Source organism: Heptranchias perlo, chromosome 5 (genome assembly GCF_035084215.1).
Source record: "Heptranchias perlo isolate sHepPer1 chromosome 5, sHepPer1.hap1, whole genome shotgun sequence".
NCBI lineage: Eukaryota > Metazoa > Chordata > Chondrichthyes > Hexanchiformes > Hexanchidae > Heptranchias > Heptranchias perlo.
Window position 1 is genome coordinate 19,473,973 of NC_090329.1, and position 17,997 is coordinate 19,491,969.

At 46.6% G+C, this 17,997-nt stretch overlaps 1 protein-coding gene across 3 annotated transcripts in view; it reads left to right on the forward strand.

The window, feature by feature from the left end:
- khdrbs2 (KH domain containing, RNA binding, signal transduction associated 2) overlaps positions 1-17,997 on the forward strand; it is a 501,831-nt gene that overhangs the window by 312,673 nt on the left and 171,161 nt on the right. For all 3 annotated transcript variants that reach the window (XR_010962867.1, XM_067984050.1, XM_067984051.1), the window contains exons 5-6: positions 13,555-13,682; positions 17,113-17,299. Coding sequence is in view for 2 of the 3 variants with exons in the window: in XM_067984050.1 (XP_067840151.1) it covers positions 13,555-13,682; positions 17,113-17,299 (315 nt within the window). In the remaining variant the exon portion in view is untranslated. The remainder of the gene's footprint in view (positions 1-13,554; positions 13,683-17,112; positions 17,300-17,997) is intronic.

A 17,997-nucleotide genomic window follows, 5' to 3' on the forward strand; every position in this document is an offset into this window, starting at 1 on the left:
TGTGAGGACGACCAGATGTTGCGGCCACCCTCCGATCTTCGCCCTCTCCCTTGCATTCTGGGCTCTCTTCTCCTATAAGGGGAGAAAGTAGAGAGGCGTGAGTGAGAGATGGTGACGTGGCCAACCACTGAATGCATTGGTTTGGGTGAGGCTGACTGTGAAAGAGATGCATCAGAGGGTGAGTATGAGACAGGGCCATGACACTGTATGAGGATTGGGTTAAGTGGTAGTGGTGGGATGAGTGCTGGGGAGGTGAATAAGTGCAGGTAAGTTGAGGATGAGGTTTGAGTGGGTGTGAGGAGTGTTGCGATAGAGTAGTATTGGCAGTGCAGAAGGAGTTGTTGGTGAGGGCGGTGATGTGGAAGACAGAGTGTAGGAGAATGAGTAAGTGTGCTCACTTTGGCTGACCTAGTTAGGTCATTGAAGCGTTTCCTGCACTGGATCCATGTGCGGGCGATGTTGCTGCTGCTGGTGACCTCCTCTTCCACCTCGAGCCAGACCTTCTTGGTGGCAGAGGCAGGCCACTTCCTCCCATCTGCCGGGTAGAAAATATCCCTCCTCCTCCTCACCCCATCCAATAGGACCTGGAGTGAGGCATCAATAAATCTGGGAGCAGCCTTTCCCCTGGTCTGCTCCATGCTGTACTTTTGGTTGTTTGCTGCAGGAGCAGCATTGGAGGACTGCCCCTTTAAGTAGAGCTCCTCCAGCTGACAACCTGTGATGCGGGTGCGCAGTCCGCCCGCTGCACAGGTTGACGACGGGAAACCCAGAAGTCACGGTAAGTGGCTTCAATTTACCCGCGATCGCGGGTTTTACTGGGCGGGTTACCCACGTGCCCAGTCGCCCCTCCGCTGCCATCCCGCCTCCCTGGTAATATCGGGGCCCATGTTTTAGAAATTAAAATCCTTTAAGAATTTGAAGAAAAAAATAAATTCCTTTAAGGATAATTGTTAGCCGTGGCTTAGTGGGAAGCAATCTCGTCTCTAAGTCAGAAGGTCGTGGGTTCATAGTCCCACTCCAGAGACTTGAGCACATAATCCAGGCTGACACTCCCAGTGCAGTACTGAGGGAGTGCTGCACTGTCGGAGGTGACGTCTTTGAGATGGGATGTTAAACCTGTCTGCCCTCTCAGGTGGACGTAAAAGATCCCATGGCATTATTTCAAAGACGAGCAGGGGAGTTCTCCCCGGTGTCCTGGCCAATATTTATCCCTCAACCAACACCACTAAAAAGCAGGTTATCTGGTCATTATGTCCTTGCTGCTTGTGGGACCTTGCTGCACGCAAATTGACTGCCATGTCTCCCTACATTTCAACAGTGACTACACTTCAAAAAGTACTTCATTGGCTGTAAAGCGCTTTGGGATGTCCTGAGATCATGAAAGGTGCTGTATAAATGCAAGTCTTTCTTTCATTATTGTGCAAGCAGAAGAACCACAGTAATACGTTTGTTCAGAAACGGTAAACTGTGGAAATACACAGTAAGTCAGTCAATATCTGTAAAGAGAAGAGACAATTTCATGTTTCGGGTGTTGAACTGTGTTTCTGAGCAGACTTTTGACCAAAATTGTGGTGCCTCCCAAATTAAATACAAATAAACTTTTGCAGTAAAACAGTGGTAAACACAGTGCCAACTAGCCATACTTGTGTATTATAAGCAGCTTTGGAATGATATTTATCCTGGGAACTCTACTTTAATGCAGCCACTTTTCACGTTAGTTTGTACTCTGTCCATCTCATATTTTTGAAGATTTTCTACTGACGATTTGCCAATCTGTTGGCTAATTTTTCCACCCAGTTAATTTGAGCTAGATGTCCTTTATTTCGTGCTGTACTTTGCCCTTTTCCAGTCCATTACCCTTGTCTTTCATTATTCTTTTCTATTCTTACACTGAACCTAATTTTGATCCGGTCACTATTTCCCAACTGCTGTCCTACTCTCGCGTCAGTTATTTGGCCACTTAATTTCCCAGAATTGAGGTGTTTAAGGTGATTAAAGGAGTTGATAAGATAAATAGAGAGCAACTATTTCCTCTCGTGTGGGGAGTCCAGAACAAGGGGGCATAACCTTAACATTAGAGCTGGGCCGTACAGGGGTGATGTCAGGAAGCACTTCTTCACACAAAGGGGAGTGGAAATCTGGAACTCTCTCCCCCAAAAAGTTGTTGAGGCTGGGGGTCAATTGAAAATGTAAAAACTGGGATTGATAGATTTTTGTTAGGTAAGGGTATTAAGGGATACGGGGGGGAAAATTGGATAGAGGCATAGGGTGTGATATGCTATTACCCCGCACCCAATGGTCCCAGCACAGGCAGGACGAGATTTTCGTCCGGTTTGAGGACTCACCTGCAATCTGCGTTAGAAATCAGCGTTAAATGAGGATTCCATGCAATTTGCACTTTCCATCAGCAGGGGGAGCTCCAATCTCTTAAAGGCAGGCTGTCTGTTAGAAATCTCTTAAAGGTAGCTGGTACCTGTTATTTGCTGAATATAACAGCCTGCTGTCTGCACAGAGTCTGAATGGAGATCAGACATTGCACGCATAAAGCACAGATGCAGTATGTTTACATACTGATGAGTTATGTTTGAATAAAGGTTGCGCATCACTAAATCCCACATCCTCCAATCTGCCGATCTGAGAGTCCGTGCACCAAGGTTCTCTCCTGATGCACCAGAAGCCTTGGTGCAAGAGGTGGACAGAAGGAGGGAGGGAGCAAGAGGCCCTCCAGACATACACCCAAAAGGCAGTGGGAGGCAGCGGGGGATGAAGTCAATGCCAGACGCACAGCATCATGAACATGGATGCAGTACGGGAAGAAGTTCAATGCTTTGACATGAGTACCAACAAACTCTTTCCATCGGTACTCAACTCTTCCAATCAGATGCTTCCTCTCACCCTCACACATTACCACTGTTGCAAGCCGCCCACCCACAACTCACAGGCCACACACACTGGCAGCTATTCATACATGACAAGCACATTGCCCAGACACACATCCTGCTTTCTTGCAGGAGAAGGTAGCGCATACCAGTAGGCAGCAAGTGGCAGTGGCATTCAGCCCCTCGAGCCTGTTCCGCCATTCAATGAGATCATGGTGGACCTGTGACCTAATCCATATATCCGCCTTAGCCCCATATCCCTTAGAGCCCTTTGTTCACAGAAATCTATCAATCGCAGATTTAACATTCACAAGTGAGCTAGCATCAACTGCCGTTTGCAGAAGTGCTTCCCAAACTTCTCCCAACCATTGCATGTAGAAGCATTTCCTAACTTCACTCCTGCACGTCCTGGTTCTAAATGCTCGTCTATGCCCCCTAGTCCTAGTATTCAAGTATGGGAGACCTCCAAAAACAGTTACAAATGTCTCGGCAGCCAGAAGCAATAATCCAGCTACTATCCTATAAATCCTGCATGGTCCCTTTAAATAGAGCCAGTGGGGAGTCCTCCAGGCACTCTAAGACACGTTCAGATGGTTGGGGTTAAGACTGTGCTTTGAGTTGAGCGGTAAGACCCAAAATGGTGTGTATGACTTTAAATCAGCTTTATACACTGATTGAAGCCATTTTCTCCCTACTTTACATGATTCCAGCGTTCGTTATTTGTGCCTGCACTAACTCCTATACCAAGATGGCGTCTGGCGCACGTCATGCTGGAAACGTGCGTGCGCATCCAAGACGCCATCTTGGATGTCAGAGAGGCTGTGTAGTGCCAAAACAACGGGCGCTACATGGCCCAATTTAGCGCCCATGGAACCAAGGCGGGTAGATTGAGTTATGGTACAGATCAGCCATGATCTAATTGAATGGCAGAACAGACTCGATGGTCTAATTGGCCTACTCCTGGTCCAATGTTCCTAAATCAAGAAATGCTTCTTTCCTTATTGGACTGGAAACATACTGATCTCGGAAAAGGCTGACAAGTTCCCTGGACCTGATGGCTTGCATCCGAGGGTCTTAAAGGAAGTGGCTACAGAGATAGTGGATGCATTGGTTGTAATCTTCCAGAATTCACTAGACTCTGGAAAGGTGCCAACGGATTGGAAAACCGCAAATCTAACACCCCTATTCAAGAAGGGAGTGAGACAGAAAGCAGGTAACTATGGACCAGTTAGCCTAACATCTGTCATTGGGAAAATGCTACAATTCTTTATTAAGGAAGTAGTAGCAGGACATTTGGAGACTCATAATACAATCAAGAAGAGTCAACATGGTTTTATGAAGGGGAAATCGTGTCTGACAAATTTATTAGAGTTCTTTGAGGAAGTAATGGGCAGGGTGGATAAAGGGGAACCAATGGATGCAGTATATTTGGATTTCCAAAAGGCATTTGATAAGGTGCCACATAAAAGATTACTGCACAAGATAAGAGCTCATGGTGTTGGGGGTAATATACTGGCATGGATAGAGGATTGGCTAACTGACAGAAAACAAAGAGTCGGGATAAAAGGGTCATTTTCAAAATGGCAATCTGTAACTAGTGGGGTGCCGCAGGGCTCAGTGCTGGGGCCTCAACTATTTACAATATATATCAATGACTTGGATGAAGGACAGAGTGTCTTGTGGCCAAATTTGCTAATGATACAAAGATAGGTGGAAAAGCAAGTTGCGATGAGGACATAAAGTGTCTGCAAAGGGATATTGGCAGATGGAATATAATGTGGGAAAATGTGAAGTCATCCACTTTGGGATGAAAAATAAAAAAGCAAAATATTATTTGAATGGAGAAATACTACAAAATGCTGCGGTACCGAGGGATCTGGGTGTCCTCGTGCATGAAACACAAAAAGTGAACATACAGGTGCAACAGGTAATCCGGAAGGCAAACGGAATATTGGCCTTTATTTCTAGGGGTATAGAGTACAAAAGCAGGGAAGTCAGGCTACAACTGTACAGGGTGCTGGTGAGACCACACCTGAAGTACTATGTACAGTTCTGGTGCCCTTATTTAAGGAAGGACATACTTGCATTGGAGGCAGTTCAGAGAAGGTTCACGAGGTTGATTCTGGGTATAGAAGGGTTGTCTTATGAGGAAAAATTGAACAGGTTGAGTCTATACTCATTGGAGTTTAGAAGAATGAGAAGAGATCTTATTGAAACATACAAGATTCTGAGGGGACTCAATAGGGTAGATGCTGAGAGGATGTTACCCCTCATGGGGGAATCTAAAACTAGGGGGCATAGTCTCAGAATAAGGGGTCACCTGTTAAGATGGAAATGAGGAGAAATTTCTTCTCCCAGAGGGTCATGAATCTTTGGAATTCTTTACCCCAACAGCTGTGGAGGCTGAGTCATTGAATACATTCAAGGCTGAGTTAGACAAATTTTTGATCAGCAAGGGAGTCCAAGAATATGGGGAAAAGGCAGGAAAGTGGAGATGAGGTAAAAATCAGATCAGCCATGATCTCATTGAATGGCAGAGCAGGCTCGAGGGGCCAAATGGCCTACTCCTGCTCCTATCTCTTATGGTCATATGGTCATTCCCACTTTGACCACATGAATTGCCTTTGTTCCAGGCTATTTTGGGGGGATTAAAATCAACCAATATTATAGTCCTGTTGTTTTTGCATTTCCCCCTGAACTGTTTGCAGGTCATCCCCACTATCTCATCTCCACTATTTGGTGGCTTGTAATGTACACCAAGAACTGTACCACTTACCTTCGTATCTATATGGATTCTGTCTTAACGCAACCCCCTGGGAGAGACCCCTTACATTCTCGGGTTCTGATCGAATCATTCACTAAAGCTATTTTTCCCTCTCTGGCTCTCCTGAAAATTTTATAACCAGGAATATTAAGTTCCCAATCTTGTCCAAACCTAAGCCACATCTCCGTTATAGTTACCTCATTTTATCCCTCCATAGTTATTAATGCTTCCAACTCTCCAATTTTGTTTTGTATGCTTTGCGCAGAGGGGGATGGTCCCTGGGCGACATCGGCCCAGATTATTTGTGTGAAAGAAAGATTGCATTTATATTACGCCTTCCACGACCTCAGGACGTCCCAAGGCGCTTCACAGCCAACTAAGGAGTTTTTTTTTTAAGTGTAGTCGCTTGTAATGAAGGAAACGCGGCAGCCAGCAAGGTCCTACCAACAGCAATTTGCACACAGCAAGGTCCCACAAATAGCAATGTGATAATGACCAGATAATCTGTTTTTAATGGTGTTGATTGAGGGATAACTATTGGCCAGGGCACCAGGGAAAACTCCCCTGCTGTTCTTCAAAATAGTGCCATGAGATCTTTTACATTCATCTGAGAGGGCAGTCGGGGCCTCAGTTTAATATTTCATCCGAAAGACGGCATCTCCAACTGTGCAGCACTCCATCAGTACTGCACTGGGAGTGTCAGCCTGGATTATGGGTTCAAGTCTCTGGAGTGGCCGGAGGAACACTCCTGCTCCTCTTGGCCCCACAATACTGATTTCAAACTTACTTATGACCGGGCCTCTTCGGCTCTATCACCTGTGAAACCAATCGGGGAATGCACGGCACAGGCTCCGACTAGTTCTCTCCTAAAATGGCGATCGTGGTCTTAGGTACGTCATAGAACCCCTATTTGCATATTAATTAGGGCCCACCACCCGAAACAGGCAAGGACTTCGGCCACCCTTGTGTGGGCCTCTTTCAAAATGGCGGCAGCTGCTACGGAGGCACAAAAAGGGCGGTAAGTACTGCACCGCCACTTTAACGGACTTATCTAGCCATTCGCACCAGTCGGGACGAGTTATAATCAGCCCCTATGTATCTAGTGAACAATTCCAGTCGCTCAAGGGTTCTCTGTATCTATGAGTCCCGCTTCCCTCTACTGCCCACCCCCATTCTCTCTTCCTACATTACCCCCCTGTCCCAAAACGTTTAGCGTTGCCTCTTGGGTGACCAGGTTCTGGAGAATGCAATCCAGACACTTCTCTGCCTCTCCAATCCTTCAGCGGGTGGCCAACAGCTCCTCAAGACTCCTTGCTCTAGAGATTCAATCTCCCAACACTTAGTGCTGCCCCGGATAGATATAGAGGATACATGACGGCCCACATATCGCTCTTCACACACATTACCAGTGTTCCCTACACTGCCGTCTGCACGTGTGTAGCTTAAAAATGCAGATAGCATTAGCCTGAACGATCACTGGCACCAAACTCTCCCAAGAAAACCAAGCTTAGTCACTTCACACAAGTACTAATGATAGAAAAAGCATTCTTATCCACTTGTACCTCAATGCTGAACTCCCTCTAAGGCAGAACTCCCACCGAGGCTGAACTCCACACTCTTCCAGCCTTTCGCACTCCACTGGTCTCTTGCAACTTGAGGTTCAATTCGAGTCTTGACAAAAATGCAAGGCTGCTAAGATAGAGTACTGGCTTAAAATGGTCACCGTTCACCAGAAGAAATTTGTGAATGCACGCAATACCAGTTAAAGAAAGAACTTGTATTTATATAGCATGTTTCACAACCTCAGGATGTCCCAAAGTGCTTTACTTTGCAAAAATACTTTTTGAAGTGTAGTCACTGTAATGTAGGAAATGCAGGAGCTAATTTGTGCACAGCAAAGTCCCATAAACAGCAATGTGATAATGACCAGATAATTTGTTTCGGTCATATTGGTTGAGGGATTAATATCGGCTAGGACACCAGGGAGAACTCTTCAGCTCTTCTTCAAAATAGTGCAATGGGATCTTTTACATCCACTTGAGAGGGCAGACAGGGCCTCAGTCTAATATCTCATCCGAAAGCCAGCACCTCCAATATTCCCACAGTACTGCACTGGGAGTGTCAGCCTGGATTATATTCTCAAGTCTCAAGTGGGACTTGAACCCACAACCCTCAGAGCTACCCACTGAGCCACAGTTGTAGGCACTGCATGCTTCAGAATTAGTATATTTTGTTTTTGTTGGCAGTCACCTCAGGTGTATGGGATGGGGGAGAGAGAACGAGATATCCTATTTTTTTTTTGTGGAGTCTGTATTCTTGTGGTGGTTGAAATGGTGAGTGCCTTCAACTTCCCCCTTGTACCATCCTGTGCTCCCTTCTATGGAGGTGTGCTGTGGAATTGTAAATTTTATCCGCTGCTAAATGTTACCCAGAGGCAGCAGTCCATTTTGAATGTGTAATCAGTTTTGTATAAAATATGCTCTTCGTGTCCAGCTTTGGTTGTATGAATTGAATGAATGATTAAACAGGCTGTGTTTCATAAAGATGTAAATCCATGCTTTTACCTGGAACTGGGAGAAATCCTTTCCTAAGCATCCCATTGCTCAGCAAACTAGTTATGTCTTTGTCAGGAGTCATTTAATGCATTTCATCTATTTTAAGGATAATCTTATATATAATAAGTATGTCTTCCTGCTGAGTTGAGTTTGCATTCTGTACGATATCTAGCACTCCATTCTCCACACATTCATTTCCATTGAGACTCTTGCTGGGAATTTTTTCGTGGATTCCTCTACTCCGGCATCATATCTTAGAGTTAGGCCTTTTTAGTTTATACAACCAAGCAACAGTTCGCAAATGTGCTCTCTCTCTATTCTGTATCTTGAACAATGTTAGTGAGACATAAGGCTCCCCAAAACCTTCGGGGACTCAATCCCAGCAATAAAGCCAGGATCGTTCCCACTGGTGATCCTGCTGGAATACGCAGGGTTAGTGGGAGGTTGCTCTTAATTGTCAGTGACCGCACAAGCCAATAAAGCCACATCTCAGGCACCGGGCAGCCCAAACAGCCTTCTGCTACCTGGTGAGGTGTGACCAAATCTCTCCCCCTTTTCCCCCTACCCTCCTCCACGACCCCCCCCGCTCCCCGGAAGGAAGATTTTCTGGCTTCTCTGGCCTCCTTTGTAAGGGGGCCAATAATATCTCCAAAGCCACAATGCCTGTCCTGCTTTCTGGGTTCCAAACCGTGCCTCACTTCCCCTGAGGTAATGGCCAGTATGCCTCTTCTCAACCGGTGAACCAACCACCTGATCCACCAGGCTTCGGAGAGGCCATCGTCATGGGAACTCCGAACACAGGAAGACCCTGCCCCCTCCCCCTCACTGGGCCTTTAAGGGGTAAACCTCCGCTCACCCCTTACAAGACCATTTGGAAACTTGGCCTGAAGGTTGGGACCCAGCGTATCTCGGGTCCCAGCCTTGTCTGCAAACCTTCCGCTCTATTCCTGCTCAACCTGCAGCGACAGTGCACCAGAAAGGACATGGAATTTTAGCTCTGTTGCCTCGTAACCAGGTGACAGTTTAATTGCTATATCAAAACATTTCTGTCTTCCTCTTCAGAACTTTGGCTCTGGCAGGGTACATCTTTGGTGAGTTGTGTGTAATAATCTTTGCTGGTTCATTACCGGTCATTTTTTTCTAACTTCAATCTTAACACCTTACACATACTTATACCACCATACTTATTTGAATTGACACAACGGGCTCGATTTTACCAGGCCTGCGGGTTTCCAGCGGGTTGGGTTTCGGGAGCGTGGTCAACACGCTCGGCGAAATTAGTGGGTTGCCCGCGCGATCGTAGCAGGCAACACACTAATAGGAATCAATTACCTGCTCCTCCGGGGTCCACGGCGCTGGCCTGCGCGTCGGGCGGGCTGCGCATGCGCAGTACGATCTGTCAGCTGGAGGCTCTCTAGTTAAAGGGGCAGTCCTCCACTGACAGATGCTGCAACCAATGGAACAAATTGCAGCATGGAGCAGCCCAGGGGGAAGGCTGCTCCCAGTTTAATGATGCCTCACCCCAGGTATCATCAGATGGGGTGAGGAGGAGGGGGAGGACACAGATCTTCCCCCCGGCGGGCGGGAGGAAGCGGCCCACCTCTGCCACCAAGAAGGCCTGGCTCGAGGTGGCAGAGGGGTCACCTGCGCCACCAACATATCGCCCACCTGCATACAGTGCAGGAGGCGCTGCAATGACCGCAGTAGGTCAGCCACAGTGAGAACACGTAGTCTTTCCCCTACACTCCGTCTGCCACAACACCGCCCCCACCCCACATCTCCTTCGGCACCGCCAACACTACTCTGTCACATCACCCTTCATACCCACTCAAACCCCATCCTCATCTTACCTCCACCTACTCACCTCGCCAGTACTCATCCTGCCACTAACACGCAACCCAATCCTCATACAATCTCATTGCTCCATCCCATACTCACCCTCTCGTGCATCTCCCTCACGGCCAGCCTCACTCAACCTGCCACCACCTGTGCTGCAGCCACAGGGCATGCATCACATATGTGCAGTACGCAGCGTAAGGCAAACGTGTCGTGAGCATGAAGGGGTTGCACAAGGGTGTCTGAGGGTTTGTCCTGGGTGTTACCTATATTGAATTTCAGAGCAACAAACAGCACACATTATATTGACACCACCACTGCCATGTCTCCGCGAATCCTGTCCGTTGTGTCCAATAATGCCCGCTCCTGGGTATCACTATGAGGACCCACCACTGATGCCACCCATCGTGTTACTGCAGAGTAGGTGCAGGTGTATTTGCAGGGCTCTTCCGCGCAGACGACTGAGAGACATTGGCGGTGTAGCCGGCTGCACCCTGGAAGGATGCGGAGGAGAAGTTGTGGAGGGCAGTGGTGACTTTGACAGCGACAGGTAAGCAGTTGGTGCTGGGGCCAGCCAGGAGCAGCTCGGCATGAAAGAGCCTGCAGATCTCCACGACTACATGTCGAGTGAATCTGCGCCTCCCTGTGCACTGCTGCTCGGAGAGGTCCGGGGAGCTGCGCCTCGGTCTGTGGACCCTGTGGCGAGGGTAGTGCCCTCTGCGATGCGTCTCTCCCTGCGGTAGCCCTCCCTCCTGCTGTGCAGGTGGGCGTGCAACAACACCGTGTTGGGGGGCTCCACGTCTCTGCGGCAGACGGCGTGGACTGCGAGGCTGCTGGGGCTGGTCATGCTGTTCGTCCTCCGAGGGTGTCCACGCACCACCCATCTGGCAGGTGTTGGTCTGAGGGGTTGTGCAGGGTAGGTGGGTGGTTCCTCGGACTGGGGCTGCGGTTTTGTGTCGGTCTGTCCTCTGGCTTGGCGGGGGGTGGTGGAGGGCAGGGGTTGCCCTATGTGACGCGGTGGCCTCCTGCGTGGGTGAGGGCTCTCCCCCGTGGAGTGCACCTTGGCACCTGCCACAGGCTGCTGGCTGCAACACGCCTGGTTGGAGAGAGACTGTTTCCCCCAGTGTGTGAAACTCACTGCCTTGAACCTAAAATCCCACACTTCCTCTTTTGACAGCTGCTTCAACTCATTAAATGACCTCAACAAGCAAGGTAAGTACACTCAAGTGTAACCCCGCTGGCTTTAATTGCCTGCGGGATTCCCACCAGCGGGGCTTGCGCGCGCAGCCCCGCACGTCAGCGCGGTACCCGGAAGTGGCCGGGATTTCGGCGCGATCCGGTCACGTGACCGGATATCGGGATTTTCGGGGCCCCCCCCCCCGCTGGAAACCCGCAGGAAACCCGACGCGAAAATCGAGCCCAACAACCTGAACACCTCTCCCATTCCAGGGACTTGGGCACAAAACCTAGGCTGACACTCCCAGTGCAGTACTGAGGGAGTGCGGCACTGTCGAAGGTGCCGTCTTTCAGATGAGACATTAGACCGAGTCCTCGTCTGCCCTCTCAGGTGGAAGTAAAAGATCCCATGACATTATTTTGAAGAAGAGCAGGGGAGTTCTCCCCGGTATCCGGGCCAATATTTATCCCTCAACCAACACCTAAAAAACAGAATAACTGATCATTATCACATTGCTGTGTGCAAATTGGCTGCTGCATTTCCTACATTACAACAGTGACTACACTTCAAAAGTACTTCATTGGCTGTAAAGCACTTTGGGACGTCCTGAGGTCGTGAAAGGCGCCACATAAATGCAAGTCTTTCTTTCTTTCTTTCTTTCCTCTCTGAATTGTACTTGAACCAAATTTAACACTGATATTTACAGATTTTTTTTCTGCTTCAAACTTCCCTGACTTCCTGTTCCTCCAAAATGTATACGGCAACAACTTTTCCTTTAAGCACACTATCTGTTTCCACTGGCAGGAGGGTCAGTAACCAGAGGACTCAAGTTTAAGATAATTGGCAAAAAAGCCAGGGGGGAAATGAGTAGAATATTTTTTACGCAGCGAGTTGTTATGATCTGGAATGCACGGCCTGAAAGGGCGGTGGAAGCAGAATCAATAGTAACTTGCAAAAGGGAATTGGATAAATAACTGAAAATGGGAAAAAATTGGCGGGATATGGGGAAAGAGCAGGTGAGTGCGAATAATTGGATAGCTCTTTCAAAGAGCCGGCACAGGCACGATGGGCCGAATGGACTCCTTCTGTGCTGTAAGAATCTATAAGATTAAATCATTGCTTAAACCAATCTGTTACACCTCACCAATAATAAACCTTTCACTAAATCTTTACAAATATTCAAGTAATTGTTGTAAAATTATCAAATCCTTTTTGGTAAGATTATTCAGTTATTACTTTATACCCCTGTCAGCCATGTTTTTAAATTCTTTAGATACCAGGTAGTGTTACTTTTATTACAAAAATTGTTTTGAACTATTTAATGTCTTTGGCGGACTATTTTTGACTGTATTTTGGGCTATGACATTTGCAAATGACAAAATAATAGAGTAATACAAATAAGAATTACATGGGACCAGAGAGTGTACATCATATGATTAGTCCTCCATTAATATCAGGTTTTGAGATAGCAAATACTCCGCATTTAGAATTCTGAATCTTGCTGTGAGAAGGTGGAGTGGAGAACAGTTTTCTATGAGGAGAGAGGAGGAGAAATTGGAGAGAAAGTTATTCTTCGTCCCTTCTGTGCGGCTCTTGCCACCTGACTTTAATAAAGAGGGAGTTTTTGACCTCAAAAGCAAAAGTTAAAGGCTTTTATTATACCTAATAAAGGTCTTTAAAATTATGAAGGGGTAGGATAGGATAGATGTAGAGAAGATGTTTCTACTTGTAGGGGAAGCCAAAACTAGGGGTCATAAATGTAAGATCGTCACTAATAAATCTAATAGAGAATTCAGGAAAAACTTCTTTACCCAGAGAGTGGTGAGAATGTGGAACTCGCTACCACATGGAGTCGTTGAGGTGAAAAACATAGATGCATTTAAGGGGAAGCTAGATAAACACATGAGGGAGAGAGGAATAGATGGTTTTGCTGATCGAGTAAGATGAAGAGGGATGGGAGGAGGCCCGTGTGGAGCATAAACACTTGCACAGGCCAGTTGGGTCGTATGGCCTGTTTCTGTGCTGTGAATTCTATGTAATTCTGTGTAATATGTAGTTATCAATAAGGTACAGTTTATCAGTTGTGCATTAGCCTTGATACAGTCTTTAAACATACCAATGAGAGCTTCATTATTTTATGTTACGTGTAAGGTTCTTGTATTGGAAATGTACAAAGGAAATTGCGCTGTTGAGAAGGGCCAGCTTAAAAAAAATTCAGCTGCGTTCTTCGAGAGATACATGAACCTAAATGACATCTGTTGCTAAAGCTGCTGAAAAACGTAACTGGCAAGGAACAAGGTGAACACCAAATGATGGAAATGAGAGTCTCGCTTCTTTTTGCAGGATTATAACGATGAAATCCGCCAGGAACAGTTGAGAGAGCTGTCGTACCTAAACGGTTCCGAGGAGTCCAGTCGAGGGCGGGGAACTCGCGGACGAGGAATTCGATCTACCCTCACACCAACGGCGAGGTAATGCCTCCACGGGGTAGTTGCATATGGAATTGACGGGCAGGAAAAGACCAGCTGGTCCATCAAGCCTCCTTCCCCCTCCCGCAACCATGTAACCTCCTGGGAAAGCCACAAAAACAATCGAGAAAAAAATCCAGGGCCAAGAAGGGAAAAAAATTCCTCTCCAACCCTAGAAACTAAATGGTACAATTTTAAAATAATGGAGAGTCCTGGGGGTGCATATACATAAATCTTTGAAGGTGGCAGGACAAATTGAGAAGGCTGTTAAAAAAGCATACGGGATCCATGGCTTTATAAATCGAGGCATGGAGTACAAAAGCAAGGAAGTTATGCTAAACCTTTATAAATCACTGGTTAGACCCCAGCTGGAATATTGTGTTCAACTCTGGGCACCACACTTTAGGAAGGATGTCAAGGCCTTAGAGAGGATGCAGAAGAGATTTACTGGAATGGTACCAGGGATGAGGGACTTCAGTTATGTGGAGAGACTGGAGAAGCTGGGGTTGTTCTCCTTAGAACAGAGAAGGTTAAGAGGAGATTTGATAGAGGTGTTCAAAATCATGAATGGTTTTGATAGGGTAAATAAGGAGAAACTGTTTCCAGTGGCAGAAGGGTCGGTAACCAGAGGACACAGATTTAAGGTGATCAGCAAAAGAGCCAGGGGCGACATGAGGAAACATTTTTTTACGCAGTGAGTTGCAATGATCTGGAATGCACTGCCTGACAGGGTGGTGGAAGCAGATTCAATAGTAACTTTCAAAAGGGAATTGGACAAAAGGCAATACTTGAAGGGAAAAAAATTACAGGGCTATGGGGGAAAGAGCAGGCAGAACGGGACTAATTGGATAGCTCTTTCAAAAGCCGGCACAGGCACGATGGGCCGAATGGCCTCTTCCTATGCTGTAACATACTATAAGGATTATTGGGAAGCCCCAGCCACCAGAAGCAAATATTGGAAATTGGGGCACTCGCCATGCCTGATCATCCAACCGTTTTAACAGACAGAATATCACCCGCGCTAGGGTTGCCGATACTGACTCCCAATGGATGAGGTTCCCCAACGGGAGCCCAAAGACAGAAGATTATTGACTCATCGTCAAGAGTCTTGCTGCTGTTCACACGGCCATTTTGCTATTCAGTTTCAACCTGACTGGGATGGATTTTCTTTGCAGAGATTGAAAAAGGTGTTTTTTTTATATACCAAATCCCATGCTAGAGCACACAAAGCATTAATGCCAGCAGTAAGCTTAAATCACCCTTTCGTTTCATTAAAGGTCAGGGTAGAAATCTAAAGTCCGAGATGAAGCAGCACTTTTTTACATTGTGCTTGCTCCCTGAGGATATCGTGTGAGTTTTCAATTGTTTGCCAGAGATATGTTTGTAAAGCAACTTAACAGTCAGAACATGTGAACATGCCAAAATGACGGGCAGGAAAAAAGCAACTAGTGCATCAAGCCTGCCCCCCACTAGTGATGGCTGGAGCATCATGACTAGATGCTTCCCCCCTCCCTCCTCCTCTCCCCTCCCCTGCAGCCTTGTAATCTCCTGGGAGAGGCAAAAAAAAAACAGATAAAACAAACCCAGGGCCAATAAGGGGATAAAAAACCACTCTGGAAAATTCCTCTCCGACCCCGTCAGGCGTTTGAAACCAAGTCCAGGAGATCACATGGACCAAGTGTTACCTATAAAGACACTTCCCTTCTATATGATGCGATCTCTGCCCCAAGTCAAGAACTGGCTCAGCTCCGTCTTGAAGGCTTAGAGAGAGTCAGCACCCCCCTCACCAGTTGGCAATGTATTCCAGAGGCTCAATACTCTCTGGGGAAAAGAAGAACTGGCGAACATCCAGCCTATTCCTACTTCGGCATAGTTTAAACACATGTTCCCTGGTCCTCCCCAATCTATCAAAATGAAATAATCTAATTTAGGTAGAGAAAAATTAGCAAATATCAATCAAGCTTCATAAAGAGATGAGAAAGTGTGGCCTTTTACATTTAGCCACATACCATTCATTTGGCATCTGGCATCCAATTTTGCACTGTCACTAAGACAGAATAAAAGTTTTCCTGTATGCCTCTGATATATACATATATTATTATTTATATACATATATGTTATAGTAACAACAAGGAAGGGGACAACAGAAAACTTCTTTCACTTTCTAACATACATATATATGAGATATCTCTGGTGTTTCACACAAGTGACAGATTCTCCCCTTTATGCAACACTTGTTACACATGCTCTTTGTTCTATGAAGTTTGATTGATGTCCGCATTATTTCCTATATTGAATGGTGTTACTGTTACTTGTAAGAGTTTTTAATATTACTTTAACATATACATTGGTACTTCCTTTTAATGTTTGATGTGGGTACAGTAGTGTTGTGGTTATGTTACGGGACTATTAATCCAGAGAACATGAGTTCAATCCCACCATGACAGTTTGACAATTTTAATTCAGTTTTAAAATAAATAATAAAAAGCTGGTAAAAGCTATGGGATCCTGTGCTTTATAAATAGAGGCATAGAGTACAAAAGTAAGGAAGTCATTTTGAACCTTTATAAAACACTGGTTCAGCCACAAATGGAATATTGTGTCCAGTTCTGGGCACCGCACTTTAGGAAAGAGGTGAAGGCCTTAGAGAGGGTGCAGAAGAGATTTACTAGAATGATTATAGGGATGAGGGACTTTAGTTATGTGGATAGAATGGAGAAGCTGGGCTTGTTCTCCTTGGAACAGAGGAGGTTGCGAGGAGATTTGATAGAGGTATTCAAAATCATGAAGGGTCTAGACAGAGTAGATAGAGAGAAACTGTTCCCATTGGCAGAAGGGTCAAGAACCAGAGGGCATAGATTTAAGGTGATTGGCAAAAGAACCAAAGGTGACATGAGGAAAAACTTTTTACACAGTGAGTGGTTAGGATCTGGAATACACTGCCTGAGGGAGTGGTGGAGGCAAATTCAATCATGGCCTTCAAAAGGGAACTGGATAAGTACTTGAAAGGAAAAAATGTGCAGGGCTACGGGGATAGGGCGGGGAAATGGGACTAGCTGGATTGCTCATGCTTAGAGCCGGCCCAGACTCGATGGGCCGAATGGCCTCCTTCCGTGCTGTAACCTTTTATGATTCTATGGTACCAGTAAAAAGTGACCATGTGCTGTCGGTTTGTCGTTAACACCTAACTGGTTCAACAATGGAAGGAAACCTGCCATCCTTACCCGGTCTGGGCTTATAAGTGACCCCAGTCCCACACACAATGTGGTTGACTCCTAACTGCTCTCTGAAGTGGACTTAGCAAGTCACCAGCGGTTCAAGAAGAAGGCCCACCATCACCTTCTCAGGGGCAAGTAGGGATGGCAATAAATACCGGCTTTGCCAGCAACGCCCATATTCCGAGAATGAATGTTACTGTTCCATGTTCTTTTAGGGGACGAGCCAGTGCCCTCCTTCCAGGACGAGGAATTCCAGTGCCCAGAGGGACTCCGGTCGCACGCGGGGCACCTCCTCTACCCCATGCAGCTCGGGGTACTCCAGCACCACGTGGGAGAGGAGGACCGGGGGCACCAGGCTATCGACCTCCACCTCCACCGGAAGAAGATACCTATGACGAATATGTGAGTACCCAGAAATAGCAAAGATCTGACGTCGGACGATGCTGTATTAAAAACAAATGTACCAGAGCACCCTGATGGTTCAGTGGTCAAGTATGTTTGCTGCCCATTGTGGAACTTAGCCCTACAGACTTGGAAGGTAGGTTAGGCCCCTGGTCTATCGTGAATTAGCTGATCTCAGCTGGGACTCAGTGAGGCATAATAATTGGGTTCAGTGCCCCTGGCATGTGTGAAGGTCAAAAACATTTACATGTGCACACACCAGGAACATTTACATGTGTGAACGCCAGGAACATTTACATGTGTGAACGCCAGGAACATTTACATGTGTGAACGCCAGGAACATTTACATGTGTGAACACCAGGAACATTTACATGTGTGAAGGTCAAAAACATTTACATGTGTGAAGGCCAGGAACATTTTTTTTATTTGTTCATGGGATGTGGGCGTCGCTGGCGAGGCCAGCATTTATTGCCCATCCCTAATTGTCCTTGAGAAGGTGGTGGTGAGACGCCTTCTTGAACCGCTGAAGTCCGTGTGGTGAAGGTTCTCCCACAGTACTGTTAGGAAGAGAGTTCCAGGATTTTAACCCAGTGACGATGAAGGAACGGCGATATATTTCCAAGTTGGGATGGTGTGTGACTTGGAGGGGAACGTGCAGGTGGTGTTGTTCCCATGTGCCTGCTGCTCTTGTCCTTCT